Consider the following 16,416-nt stretch of genomic DNA (forward strand, 5'->3'; position numbering starts at 1 on the left):
GGTAGACGGCTGCATGATAACTTTTGCTTCGATGCCCTGCAGCAATGCCTGGGATCTGTTGTTTCCCTTTCCCTTTACTGCCTCCTCCAATTTCTTCACAATCCTTAACATCTTTTGCCATTCCACACAGTTCTTCTTCCTCAGTCACAGGTTCTGTTTTCACCTTCGATGCTTTGATTTCTTCCATCGCATCTGTACTTTCTTTTTTCACACGACGTATCTCCTCCAACATTTGTTTCAGCACGTAACTCCGTGTGCGTTTCGGAGTCTTTTGGATTCCAACATGACCTTCTTCATCTCTGCACAATAACAGTTTTTTTTAATAATTAATGGCTTCCTCGTCTTTTATCATTACAGCGAAAATTATTAAACCATGTCACTATTCTAATGTCAACTCCGCCGTTGAAGGTTCATCAATATACATGCACGAAAAGAGAACGAATAACTATTAACACAAATCTATGGCAACTACAACTACATGCAAGGGCAACAAAAACCCCAAATCGTCGTTTACTATAATAAAGCTTCGACTGAATAACGACAACAACTGAATAACATCTTACCTTGAAATGGTGGTGTTCACCGTAGCGGAAGATCGGTTGAGTGGGATTCCTTCCATGTTGTGCCACATAGATGCTCCGACAACTTTCGATTATACTGTCTCCAAACCCGTGCGTTTCGAATATGAATATAACACAAGAACTCTGAGAGACAAGTCGACTATTATCTTTGTTTCCTCTAACCAATTGTGTTTCCCAACTAATAAACTTTAGGTTTCCCAAGGAGTTTTAATATCTACAATATATAACGTCCTTTCCATTACTCTCATTTAGTTCCTTTTTTTTTTCTTTATATCATTTATTCAATTATAATAACGACTTATGTCTATTTAAAAATATTTTTAATGAATTACTTATTAGTCAATAACTTTACTACTCTCTATTAATTTTTTTTATATGGTTATGGTAAGGTAATGCTCATTTTCAAAGACCGCTAACCATTCCAACCACATTATTTGTTTGTTGTTATTATAATTTTGTATTATTTTTAATATAATTCCACTATTTAACACTTTTTAATTTTTTTTTACAGGAAAAAAAATTACACTTTTTACTTTATAGTCTTCCTCTACATCTTTAGATTCATCTAATAATAACGTTTATACAACTGCGCCATAATATCTTGTATTCACAATTCTTCTTTGGAATTTTCATTATAATCAACAAAACTTTCTATTACTTAATATCTACTCTTAAAAATAATATATCATAAATGCTTTTAAAATATATATATCTTATAATATCTAATTTTTAGTTTTACTAAATTTTATATCTTATGCTATCAAATATAAACCCTAAATAATTTTATAATATATATATATATATATATATATATATATATATATATATATATATATATATATATATAAATATATATATATATCTTATAATACAAATTATACATCTGAAATGAATGAATGTGCGTCCCATACCAGAACCCGTGCGAACGCACGGGTTAGTTACTAGTTATATATTACATTTTAATATTACTCTGCATTTCAACAAGGCTATGCATGTTATATTATTTTAATATGTATTTAATCTTTTTATTATTAAATATATTTATTGTGCAGTCTCACATCAACTGCCTACCACCTGTCCCCATCAGCATGCTGGGAGTGTTGTTGTTTTCAAAGTCTATGGCTAGGTCTGATTTTCCATATTATTAACTTACATTTTGAATGAATGTTTCTTCTCACTTTATCCAAATAAGAAGCTCTAGCTTCATAAGTAAGAGGTTGAGTTATTTTCATTGGCACATGTTATATGGACTTTGCTAATAGATTTCTTAAATTTGTAGGTCTTATTTAGTTTTTAAAAATGTTATTTGTTTTATAGGTTTCTCATGTTTTTCAATATTTGCTATTATTTATGATAGTTTTTTTCATGACAGTTGAAGTATGATTTAAATCCTAAAATATTATACTCAGATATGAACTAAAGCGGTAATGAATAATTTGTTTCTCAAATATTTACCTGTCAGTTCAATTATGTAGACAATAAATGTTCTCTTACATTATCATTATCTCAACACTTTTAAAATAACATATGTACTTGGGGCAGGTTAACATCACCTACTAATGTTGATTTTGAAATACTTCAACTTATTATATTTTCCACTCCTGCAATTGCTTATTTATTTAGGTATTTTATTTGATTATTCATTAATTATATTATATAATGTAATTTTTGATTTGATATTATATCTACTATCTAGCTATTATCGAAAGATGCAACTATTCTACTAAAAATTCCTTCACATTTTCAAAACTTACAAAGCAAAAAGAGTTATTTCGTCTTTACATAATCAAACCAATGTATTGACCATTGAGTTTCTCTTTGTTCCCATTCACTTCACATGTTTCACTTTTGCCTTTTTTTCTCCAATATTTTTACTTTCATTTTAATTTTTTCTCCCTCAATTTTTTTTCCTTTTCATTTTTTTAAACATAAATAAATTAATAAATTGAATCTTTTTTAATGGAACGATAAGGAATACGTAAAAATTTACTCAACCAAAAATATAATTATTTTATGATTATTAAAAAAATATATTTTGAATTGTCAAAAATTTTGCTTTACTGACGGGTCACTACAGGAAAATACTTTTTATTTTAATTAATAATTATCTTTATTTGAAGCACAATATTCTTATTTTCAAATTTTAAAATTTTTTCTCACGGGGACATTATTAGCAAAATACCTATTTTATTTTAATTAACAATTGTCTTTATTTGAGACACGAAATTCTTAATTTCGAATGTCAAAATTTCTATTTTTACTACGGGGCATTATCAACATGATAACTATTTTATTTTAAATAACAATTCTATATAAATACACAAATGAATAACAATTCATTATATATCCATTGCTACATAAAATTATTATTTAATTTTGTTATGATTTTTACAATATCTATCTCAATCATATTACATTTTGCTCATTATAACTTTGCACTTGTCTTTAATGTTATGAAACACAACAAGTTAGATCAAAGAAATTAAACATATATAAATGTTACTTTGCACTTGATAAAGTGACACTAAACACAATCAATTAGATCTAGAAAAAAAGACATACATAAATTGACCATTTTCATTGATAAAATATTTTAAATATTAATATCTATTCCAATCTTTTCATTGTAATATGATTGAAAAACTAATTCATTTTATAAAGTATCATGGAAAGCATTTATAAAAGTTTCAAATTCACTTCCAAAATATTTTAAAAAATTGCATGAGATTCATTTTCAATTTTTACAAATTGGACCCTTCAATTTTTCAAAAGTTATAAATTTGTTCCTATTTTTCATATTTTAAATTTGGACAAAAACATTAAAAATTGGCTTAAATGCACTTTTGACCCCCCTATTTTCATTTTAATGAACTTTTGATCCCCCATTTTCAAAATTCCTTATTTTGATCCCCAAACATTCAGTTTTTTGGCAAATTTAGAGCCCCTCTCCAAAAATGCATATGTGGCTGTGGGAATTGCTGAGTTGGCTAAAATTACTTATGCCACGTAATTACATTTTTTAATTTATAATTTTAAATAACTGAAAAGCCATGAGCCGATCCATACGTGTTTTGTATCGACTCATACAGCTTCTGCTTCTCTGTTTTTCAATTCAAACTCAGCATGTATCGGACCATAGCCTTTATGCATCGAACCAAAATAACATGAGCCAATACATACGATACATGGATCGAACCATAATTGTTATGCAATTCTGTTTTGCATCTTTACTCAGTATGAATCGGACCATAGCCTTTATGCATCGAACCATAAGTGTATGGTTCGGACCATACGACGTTTGCATCGACTCATATAAGTTGAGAAGCTACTGGTTTGTGATTTATCACAGTATGTATCGACTCATGAAGTCATGAGCCAACTCATAAAGGCTCATGAATTGACACATAGGCATTAAGTGTCGAATCATAACTGTAATTTTATGTCTAACTAATTTTGTTTCATATATAAGCAACTTTTGACAGATTGGAAAGTGTCATGTTATCCCTATACTGCAGACCAAGACTTAATAATGCAGGCCTAAAATTATCCCTATACTGCAGGCCATATAACAGATGCCAAGACTTTATTAGACAATCAATAAAGTCATAACAGAATAACCAATGCCAATGCCATAACAGAATATCATAAGCACATTATAACAGAATAGCCAATGCCAATGCCAATGCCAATGATTATAACAGAATAGTTTACTAATCAGCATAACAGAATAACCAATGCCAATGCCAATGATTATAACAGAATAGTTTACTAATCAGCATAACAGAATAACCAATGCCAATGCCAATGATTATAACAGAATAGTTTACTAATAAGCATAACAGAATATCATAACATTAGACAATCAATAATACCATAACAGAACACCTTGTTCAAAATATACTTAGAAACCCTAAAAGATAACATAACATTAGAAACCCAAAATATACTTGTTCATTACAATAGATAACCAAACTACATCAACATCTACTTGTTCATTGCAAAAGATAACCACACTACATCAAAATATACTTTTTCATTACAAAAATGACCACACTAATTATAGAACACTACTCCTGAGATGGTTGTGTAGATGGAGGTGCTTGTGATGAGTTTCCAATCTCAACTTGGTTTGTTTTACTCTTCTTCCCTTGTCCACCTTTGCTATTGCCTCCTTTTGGAATGGCTCTTTCAGCAGCCCTCTTTCCCTTACAGCTTCTTTTATTGTGCCCCATTGCGCCACACTTATGACAAGTAACAGTTGCCAATTTTCTAGGTAGGACATGTGGATTCTTTGGTTCATCGTTAGACTTGTTTCTCATTTTCTTGGGACGACCTATGGCCCTTCTCATAGCTGGAGGATTCATAGTGGACTCCTCATCCAAAGGCCACAACTGTGGACCATTAGTAGGGTAAATTATATGGGAGTAGATGTTGTTGAAATTACTCTTCCTGTAAATCACAACAGAACCAATGAAAATCATAATAGTAGTCAGAATTAGTTCATACAACATTAATACGCAGATGCAATTCAGATAGTAGATCATAATACCTGTAATATTGAGAAACATAGTCTTCAGTTTTTTTCTTGATTTGCCACATACATGTGATCGAATGACTGCAAGGGATTCCAGTTAAATCCCATCTCCTACATTTGATATTTATATATCCCTCATCCTTAATCGAAGCTTCTAAATCCATGTACGACATGTAGTTCGTATCCCATTCCCAATCCAGTTCAGACACCAAACCATTAACATACCATTTACATGGACTCTCTACTAACTGTCCCCTATGATGAAGCCTTATCTTAACGTAGTTGCTTTTAGATGGTCTGAACAAATAACAAAGGATGAACATTCAGAATACTTTACCACAGTAAACAATGTTATTTAAGCCTAACGATTTAAGAGAACAAACCTCATACAGAAACGAACATCCTCTTTGCAAGTTGATGATGGTGGAATGTTGCGCGTCGTCTTTGATGATGATGATGGTGGAATGTTGCTCATCTTCTCCGATGCTTGGGCGAATGGACGAGAACTGATTAGAGCGACAACGGAAGACTGCTCATCGACGAAGAGAGGTCACGAAAACGAAGATGAAATTTTTCTGGGTTACGTTACAATTTGGGGATGAAGTTCTGGGTTAGGTTAGGAATTGTTTTTGATTTATAAAAAGAGAATTAATGTTATTTAGGATATTCAGAAGTTGTTTTCTATTTAAAATTATAAATTAAATAAATGAAATGACATGGCATAAGTAATTTTAGACAGCTCAGCAAATTACATGTGCCACATATGTAATTTTGGAGGGGGACTTCAAAATTGCTAAAATAATGAATGTTTGGGATCAAAATAACGAATTTGGTAAAAGAGAGATCAAAAGTTCATAAAACTGAAAATAGGGGGGTCAAAAGTGCATTTAAGCCTTAAAAATTTTATAAAAATAATTTAAAAATTTTAACAATAAATCATTTTAATACTTTATTTAAACAAAAAAATTTAAAAATAAATTCCAATTAATTCATTCAAATCACTAAGAATTTTAAGTTCCTTACAAATTTTCCATTACCTCATAATTAACCAGCCGCTGTACCTTTAGTTTCAGTATCTGAAGATAACGAGCCATTTGCGTGATGGCCGTCTAATATATAACTTATATTTATATATTATATTCCAAACTACTAATGAGTGTGATGTGCAAATAACTTGTTTTCCAGTCAAACTTAAATTTAATAATAAATAATAACAAAATAAAATATAAATCACTTAGTCACAAACTTAGTTTAAACCAAAAACCAAAACACTTAGGTGGTTATTTATGATTGAATGTGTAATGAGTCTGTTTATTACTGGACTCCTCCTGCGGATCCGCTTTGAGGGAGTATACTCTCAAGACTCAAATCTTCACCACTATGTCACACACACGCACACCCCCTTTGACAATGTTAACATTGCAAGTTAGGAAATTACTAGTATATTCAAAATATTCAAATCAAAACTATTAAATATTAACTTCAAGCCTTGAAATTTCTGGAGTTTGGATTATTACTATAGAAACAGAACATATGCACTATATATTGTAATGTATATATACCCATCAGGCGTCCCAAACAACATTTTCCCCCACAGAAAGTCCATAAAACCTTATTCATTTGTGCTAGTTCATTGCATATTTCTGGGTCCAAGACCGGGCAGTACTTTCATACTTGGCTTTGTCAGTCTTGTACATGTGGGCAATATCAGGCACCAAAGGATCATCTGGGTTTGGATCTGTCAGCAGGGAGCAAATGGACAGCAGCACCTGCAACAATATAACATAAATCTTAAATCCATAACTCTACTGCAATAATCAATTAAGTTAATTAAAAAACCTTCCAGCTCTCCTTACTTATTCCCTCATATTTCATAAAAGAAATTGGGCAAGGAACTATTACGACAAGGCATAGGCAACATGTGAACAACTATTAGAGTATTGCCATGCCCTAACTAACTCGTAGTTAGTTAGAGTGTGGTGTATAGGATAAGAAAGAATTGGCACAGGATTAAATGAATAAATATTCTACTCTGCTGTAACTATCTTAATCATAATAACAGAATTCAATTTGGGATTTTCCCTCTCTTTTTCTCTCTCTCTCTCTCTCATAATAACAGATTAGATGAAATATAAATTCTACTCTGCTGTAACTGTATTAATTATATTAACAGAACTCCATGTTCTGGTTCTGGTCAACCTGCTGTATGGGCAAAGCTTATAGACTGCATTCACCTCAATCACAAACTCAATATACCTCACCTCTTGAATTAATTGTGATCTTTGGGGTCTACCCCAGTCAAATCTTCACAAAATTTTCATTATTATACTACCTCTACATCAGGTTTACTTGGATTAATTTGCTTAAAACTAAGTCTGAGGCCTTTTAACATTTTTAAACAATTCAAAGCGATGGCTGAACTTCAGTATGGTGAAATTCGACAGTTGAAAGCAATCACATTAAAGCAGTTCAAAGCGATCACATTAAATCAGTTCAAACAAACTGGAGTGGTGCAGGATAAGAAAGGATTGGCACGGGATTAGATGGATATAAATTCTACTCTGTTGTAACTGTCTTAATCATAATAAGAGAACTCAGTTTGAGAATTTCTCACTCTCTTTTTCTCTCTCTCTCTCTCTCTCTCTCTCTCTCTCTCTCTCTCTCTCTCTCTCTCTCTCTCTCTCTCTCTCTCTCTTTCACTCTAATAATGACTAACTAGAAAAAACTTAAGATAGAAATATAATAAACCAAGTATAGTTAAAGAAATCTTAAAAAATTACAATAACCATAGATTATTAAGCAGTAGCTTGGCTTATGAACTGAATTTGGCTTTCTCAAAATCTCTACCATTTAACTTCTCCATAAACCTATCACTTTTTTCGTGAAGTAAATAGCCATAAACATATTTAGATTGTAAAGCTCACATCAATCAGAAGTTAATCCCAAATGGGCCATAGTCTCATACCTTGGAAACAGTAAGAGCCGGGCTCCACTGTTCTTTCAGAATGTCAAGACAGATACTTCCATTGCTGTTTATGTTAGGGTGAAACACTTTTGTTCGGAAGGAAACCTACAAAATCCACATTGAGAATAATTTAACCAATTTAAACCAGACATTATTTTCAACATAATCAAAGAAACAAGCATAAGTTGGACTTCATTCCTCAAGAAATCAGAGCAATAAAGGTCAAAAGCATACCAGAGACAATGAAGCACAGATACTCTAAAATGTGGTATCGTATCGAAGGAGTATCTAAATTTTTTATTTAAAAATAAAAAGTTTCGTTATGTTCTGATACGCCGGCGACACATCTTCAATATGGATACAGACAGTTTATCTCATGACTGCTCATATATCTAGAACATGAATCAAACTTCCTCCTCCTTAATTATTCTTTTCTCAGCTATAATTACCTCATGGCTGTTCATTTTTCTATGACAAGAATCAAACATTCCCTTTAATTACAATTCGGTCAACTTTAGATATAGTTTCTCTCCTGTGTAATTTGTGATGCACCGATTAAATATTCTCTCAGTTACTATTTTCAAGATTGATTTCTTTTTCTCATAATTCCTTTATCAATTATTACAATCAAATTTTGCAAATTCATTTGGTTTTTGTTAGAAAAGGATTTAACTAATGGTTAATTTTAATTTTATATATACTTTCAACGATTGGCATAACACTGTATCAGATATGTATTATATCCAATACCCATATCATGTCCGTGCTACATTGAAATGTATAAAACAAATATAACGGTCAAAAGCAAAACAGTACAACAAGGACTGTGTCACTAAAGATATCTATTTGCCCATGTCATTAACATATCTTTAGTGAATGTTTTTGTTGCCAAAAAATATTCAAGAATCTGGTGTGCCAATGTCAATGACAGAGACCATTAAGGCGCTGCTTTGATATTTGTTTCATAACAAAAACAATCACTAAAGACCGTGTCTCAATATTAAATGGCTAAATGCAATGACATGACATGCCCACCTATAAAATAATAGTTGGCAAAATACTAATTAAAACTACAAAACAAGCAATTTAAATAAGAGATTAAATATATCAGCCCTAGTCCATCAGCCGGAATTAAAGCAGCATCAGCCTTGTTTGACCTTCGCAATGCATCCATGACAGGACCAAAATTCAAAACCTTGAATCTTAGATGATTATATACTAGCATAGATTGCAAACTAGTTAGTTACCTTTGGCGGCTTAAATGGATAATCTGGTGGGAAGTGAATGGTCACTAGGAATACACCACCAGCATAAGGACTGTCTGCAGGACCCATGATTGTAGCTTGCCAATGAAACAAATCTTCCCCAACAGGGCCTGCATGAGTATAATATATAATAATCATGATAAGACTCCTATACATAGAAAAGAAACTTTAGTTGAACTTGGAACTCAAAGAAGCACGCAATAGTTTATACTACAGCATTATATATCATTTTACACTATATTGAGTAGAATTAACTCCTCGTATGGAAGCATGCGCTCACCTGATACACACATAATACTAGAGGTCTATTTTTAGATGTGGAGAAGTAAATATTGACAATTAAATTTTACGATGAATGGTCAAGATAAAACATAAAGCATGTGCCTTTTATATGATTATGTGACCAATGAGATGATTTTTAATTCGACGATTGATATACAGTTGTATTGTATGGTCACATTTTCCTCCTCTTACTCATTGGTTTCTATAAACCTACTACCAATCAAATCTAGATTTTTATCAAGATTTCTATAAATCTTCTCCACACAGCCCAATACAGTTCAGACAAGATTCTGCCATCTCTCCACATCCCTTAATACATGCTAGCAATAACCATTCCTAATTATGTAGTGTTTACTTATTCATACTGATTTGAAGCTAGCGGTTGTGGTTTGTTGGCTAGTTTACTTATAGATCAGGTCAATATTTAATTGAATAAAATGGTGCTTGGTTGGAACAAAGGATTTATGTTAGAATCTATTGTTTTACATCTCTTCCCCGGCCTTCTATTTCTTAGTAGAATCCTAAGTTTGAAAACTTTAACTCCTACCTTCCCAAATGTCATTTAACAAAATGCATTAAAGTTGCTGCATGAACGGATGTTTTCACCGGCCATTGCGTTCAACTTTTATTTTATCCTATGGCAAACCCATATCAAACACTCACCTCAGTATAGCACTGTAGCACTGTAATGTGTAGCAGGAGAGCCACTATTCTAATCTTTAATATTTATTGAATAATATTAATACATTAATACTACATATAAACTATTATTCAATAATAAAGATTATAAATAATAATTTTATCTTACTAATATTGTTTATTAAATAAGATAATAAATAATTATTAATACTATATTAATAAATTATATTTATCGTCATGTTTGTGCAAATGTTATTATATATTTTATTCAATTATGAATTTACTATAGGTTCCCGTATCAGATCAGCATTTTATTGGCCCAATCAAAAAAACAAGCCTATTAGTCACTTAATAAAGATAACCCTAGAATATATCTTTCAACACAGAAGCTGCAACACCCTAAAACATATTTTATCGGGTCTCAACGGCAGCGCTGCTACCAATCCTTCTTGATAACAGCACTATCAACTGCTATTAACAATCTTGAAAAAGGATAGTTTGCATCTTGTCCAGGTATAATGTAACTCCCAAATGAACAAGCTGCTTTAAAACAATTGCACCTTATGTTTTGTTTGCGAGTTTGGAGGGGAAGGGAGGGGAGGGCTTTGGAAAATAGGAAGAATTGGGTGAAAAGCAGTGTTGTCGATGGCGGTCCATGGCGGATAGCCAAAATCCCACCATACCGGCCGCTTTGTGGCGCCGTTATTGCGGAAAAACCTGCAATAGCGGCCGATATTAACCATTGTGGCGAGCCCAAAAACCGCCATGAATATCCGCCATAGCGGCCATGGCGGGGCAATTTAATAACATTGGTGAAAAGAATAAAAGATTTTGAGTAGAAGGGTTTTGAAGAGTTTGATTTTATTCCTAATACCAAAAACCACATAAAATGGGGGACTCAAAAATGGTATTGAAGGAGGGTTTCGGAGGGCTTACATAAATTTTCCAAATATCTTTTAGGTTGTTATATTATTCTGAAAATTAAAAAATTTAGTAATGACAATGACTCTTTTATCATTCTAAACAAAATCATTTTTTCAAAAAATGTCAAATATTTTCCTATATTTTTTTTAAATTTCGTTTTTGGAAGTCTTCCTCTCCCCTCCTCTCCAAACTCGCAAACAAGGCCTTAAGGAATTTAAACTGTATGGCATGTTAAATGATAGCAAGGCGTATTCAAAATTCACAAACAGAATGAGAAGATTTACCACATAAATAAATGAGGAGTCAAGAAAAGAAATATGAAAAATATTTTTACAGACGAGAAACTAATGCTCCAGACTACGTTCTAAAATATTGAAACAACAAGAATGGATGAGAGAGAGGGGGGGACATACCAGCACTGCAGGACACAGGAGGGTCTTTCTGCAGATCCTTCAACTCCTTAGTAATGCGTTTTGAAGCCATTGCAACTAAACCTAATGCCTAATTTAAGACAAATTTTAGGTTTCTCACTAAGAAAATAGGACTAAAAAACATTGTAAATCAATCATAAATGCATTTGAAAGTAACACAACCTACACCTCCATTTCAAAACAGAATTAAGTACATTACAAGCTCTAGTTTCCAAGGGAAGTAGAAGGAGCCAAATAATACTCCCATTCCATTGTATTTAAAACTCAATTCACTTTAGATGAGCAAATAATAAAATGTTTACTTAGTTATAAAAATAAGTTGAATACATATTAAGGACGTTACAAATAATAAATATCCATACAATATTGAATCAAACATATTTGGTCAATGGTGAAGAAAGTAAGTAACCTGCAACTATAATAAAATATAACAACATTTAACTTAATTATTTTACTACACTGAGCTTATTCAGATTTTACTTGGTCAGAATAGTTATATTTAAAAATAAAAAATGATAAATGTTTAGTTTGTGTTTTGGAATGTGACAAACAAATCAAATTAAGCAATATGGCATATTTGGTTTGGCTTTTGGAAGAGTCAAAAGCAATTCTAGAGGTGTAGAATTGATTCTAGAGTGATTTTGAAGTGTTTTGTTCTTCTAAAGTAGAATTGATTCTACTTGAAGCTAGAATGTGTAGCCTCTGAGTTTAAATGTGAGTTTAAACGTGATTCTTATACTGAAATTTATTGCTCAACTCACTTTTACATGTATGTATCCAAATATAAATCAATTATGTTAAACTCACTTATGTTAAAATCAATTTTACCAAACTCAATTTTGTCAAAATCAATTATGTCCACCGTCAATCCAAACACACACTATAAGTAGAAAGAACATATAAGCCAGCTTGTGAATGCACAGAATCAGAATAGCTGATCAAAATTATCACAAGTGCAAGGCCACGGTAATTTCATGAGCTATACATCAAGAGAAAAAAATTGTTTGGTTTTACTACTGAAACATAGGAAATTTACTTTTGGAATTAGTTTTCAGAGTAGGGGAAGCTAAAACCATATAGGCAACATTAGTTTTCCAACTAGAGGAAGCTAAAACCGATATAGTAAACAATTAGAGACTAATTCCTCCAATATGGAAACCATTACAACAAGTTGAAATATTTTTGAACACCTGGGATGGTATTATAAAATATCAGTGATAGCAAAATATAAACCCAGAATATAATGTTTGTTTAAGCTGCTAAACACAGGACAGATAATATTAAGTTTTAACATAATCAGGTTATCAATGTACAGAGAATAAAACAGCATAGAAAATGATAACCTAAAATTCAAATCATCAGTAGAAGCATGACGAAAAGGGAGAAAAGCCCTAAAAGCCGGAAAACAAAACCACGCCTCCGATCAAACAAAGTAAGCATTACGCAATGAAGGAATCGAAAAGGGAAGAGGAAATGGATACAAACCTATCGATTGGGATTGGAATGTTCGTTAGGGTTTCAAGTTTTGATTACCGATTGCGGGAGTGGTACAATAGAATGACTTAATCAGACTCACTCTTCCTTTATATCTCATCTCAAATTCATGCACCTCACGTGATCCAAACAAATTTCATTCTTTTTTTTTTTTTTCTTTTCCTTCAAATTTTTATCCTAACCAGCGGATACGCGTGCTTAGAGATGTACTGATACGGTAAATGTAACGAAAGAAAGTCGAATTAATTTAACCAACGAATTTTATTGTTTTTAAAAAAATAATAATTTGGTAGCTATATCTATAATATAAGAAAAGTTACTCATCTGGAATTCACCAAAATAATCTTTGGTTAATTTAGTCTAATTTAATAATTTTGGGACAAAAAATGTCTTTTGCGTTAACCTATAGTATAATTTCCGGTGGTCCAACATCAACAAATATCACCTTTAATTAAATTCACACGGTAATCCAAAAACCCCTTTGCAAATAATTACTTTTCGCTTTTTAACATACTTCTTTTCTCTTTTTCACGATAAAAATAAAAACCCCTTTATCTTCTCTTCCCCAATTTGTTCTTGAAACCCTAACTTTTCCTGCCAAAAGCCTGTTGTGATTCTGCAAACATGCTCAAACTCACATGTAACACCCCAATTCTACCCAAAGCATTTAGGCAAGAAAATATCAGAGTATTTAAAATTTCATACAACACAATTAGGATGTTACACTAAGTAACCAAACAAACACCTAGAAAACAAACGGACATCAGCGATGCCAAAAGCATACACACCTGCCAATAAAATGATACATAACACACGGAAGGTATGAACATATATATATATATATATATATATATATATATATATATATATATATATATATATATATATATATATATATATATATATATATATACGTATAGCTCTCACTCTCAAAGAGGAGTTTTCCAAAATAAAGTGTTTACAATACACAATGGCACGTTATCACATATACATGTTCAAAAGAGTCATATACAAATAAATAACAACAAACTCCCGACTCCCCGGTGTTACGTATCAGAGCGACCGACAAGACCAACTGGAGAACTACCTCTTCCAAAAGACTCCCAAAGCGGCTAATCTGCAGGATGCCACTCAAGCATCAAATCAGCAGAAGGGTGAGAATATAATTTATAATGAAAAGCATGACAATTATAGTAATGCCAACAAGTATCATCAAGAATCATACAACAAAGTAATTCACTAAGTCAACCACAATCAATATATAAGTAATGCGACACATGAATGATAACATAAATTATACAGACAGACAATGATGAATGAGACTCGACTATGCATATGCATGTGGTACCAAATCCGGAGTAAACTCCTCCTTGTCATTATGACAAATACACCTTGCCGAGCATTATGCTGGGACTTCTTTCCCTCAGGAAAATACACCTTTGTCGAGCAGTAAGCTACGACTTTATTCCACTCAGAGCCCGCAGGCTATTGTCATCGAGCATGTAGCTCCCACTGATGACCTCTTGCCACTTGGGCAAATACACCTTTTTACCGAGCATTAAGCTCCCACTGGTAATAATTGCCAATTCAGGCCACCTGTTAATAGCATTCCGCCATTAACGTAATGAAATGTTATGCTGTGCAAATATATGACTCTATTACACGACAACAACATCATCAACAATATAACACGGTCACATACTCACGTTACACCGTTTATATTCTATCCAAAAGGATACATCACCAATTAATAACATCGTTATCAATTACATCACACCATAATTACCACACGGGCATTAATAAGCACACATCACACATTCACCGTCAAAACATACTAGCCACATCGGCATAAATGATCGCATAATTGCATCACATCAAATTAATATTGGCCATTGGCCCACAACTCCATCAATACATCATCAACGAGTTGTAATAACAACAATTCAACAATGATAATACATCATTCTCATAACAACAATTACTTGCCATAAGGCCACACATCATGTTAATAACAAACAACCAAACATCGTCACATATCAAGAATGAACATTCATTAATACATAACACATATGAACATGATCTCATGTTATCGACAACTAATCACATACCTCGTACCAATACGATAACATTCACACAACACATCATCATGATTTATCATGCACTAGTTCACAAAACCATTTATGAAAATCAACCAATCACTACTACATCCTACATCATCATATAGAGCATGGAAATAACTTCCGAACGTTTCAAACAACACATAAAAGGAACACCCGAGTTAAAAGATACGTCTTTTCAAAGTTTGGAAAACATAAACATACTTCATAAGTTAACCCTACATAGTTCTATCACTAAATCCTAATAAAAATAATAGGAGACCACATCCTATGAATCATTTAATTAAATTATAGTATAGCTCATTGCGTTAGCTTTCCAACGCTTCGAACGGCGACAAAATCGGAGTTACGGTTCAAGAGTTACGAAGTTTCGGAAAAACAGAAAATGTTGTTGGCCGCTTGAGCTCCGCTCGGCGGACCCTGCCAGAAACGAGCCAAAGAAAACTCCGCTCAGCGGACCCCCCTCTGCTCAGCGGACCTGCGAGAACCCAGAAAAAACCAGCACGAACCAGAACTGTTCTAACCCCCTTATACCCACCAAAACCACTCCAAAACATCATTATAACACCAATACAACACATACAAACCATATAAACAACATAACATCAAACTTTTCATGGTTGATTCATTAATCTTTCTCAAAACCTAACTTTTTCTCCAACTTCAATCAAGCCATAGAAATGGAAGACAAACATGATCAATCACCATAACACAACAAGGATATCATTTAATCATCATACAATCATTCTCAAACAAACTTAGATCAAACAAAGACCATACAAGGAAGTTATGGAAATTGAAACAAGAAGAGCAAGAACAAGAACAAGAACAAGACTATAAGAATCATACATCCAAGATAAATTAGATTCACCCCCTTACCTTTGTTTGATTCTTCATCTTCTCCAAAATCCCCTTCTTCACTTTCTCTCCATCTTTGCTCTTCTTCTTTCTCTCTTCCCTTTCTTTCTCTTCTTTCTTTCCTTTTTCTTTCCATCCTTTTTTCCTTTCTCACAAATATTTCTTTCTTATAAAGAAAATGTCTACCCCACGGAAATGACCAAAATGCCCCTATGCTCAAATATCGTTCAAACGCCCCCAAAACGCGGAATATTTCCTTAATAATATTTCTAGTATCAAAAATATGAAAACCTTCAATTAAATATTAGTCCGCCATCCCGAACTAA

General features: G+C 32.4%; 1 protein-coding gene across 1 annotated transcript; it reads right to left on the reverse strand.

Annotated features, from left to right (window-relative positions):
• Positions 1-6,567: 6,567 nt before the first annotated feature.
• LOC131644789 (ubiquitin-conjugating enzyme E2 28-like) lies at positions 6,568-13,231 on the reverse strand. The gene is made up of 5 exons (XM_058915382.1): positions 13,107-13,231; positions 11,604-11,691; positions 9,328-9,455; positions 8,081-8,185; positions 6,568-6,884 (listed from the first exon to the last, which is right to left on the reverse strand). Exons 2-5 carry the CDS (start codon positions 11,671-11,673, stop codon positions 6,741-6,743), a joined length of 447 nt encoding a protein of 148 aa, XP_058771365.1. The 5' UTR covers positions 11,674-11,691; positions 13,107-13,231; the 3' UTR covers positions 6,568-6,740.
• Positions 13,232-16,416: the final 3,185 nt, after the last annotated feature.

The sequence above is a fragment of the Vicia villosa genome, linkage group LG1 (assembly GCF_029867415.1).
Source record: "Vicia villosa cultivar HV-30 ecotype Madison, WI linkage group LG1, Vvil1.0, whole genome shotgun sequence".
NCBI classification, from domain to species: Eukaryota; Viridiplantae; Streptophyta; class Magnoliopsida; order Fabales; family Fabaceae; genus Vicia; species Vicia villosa.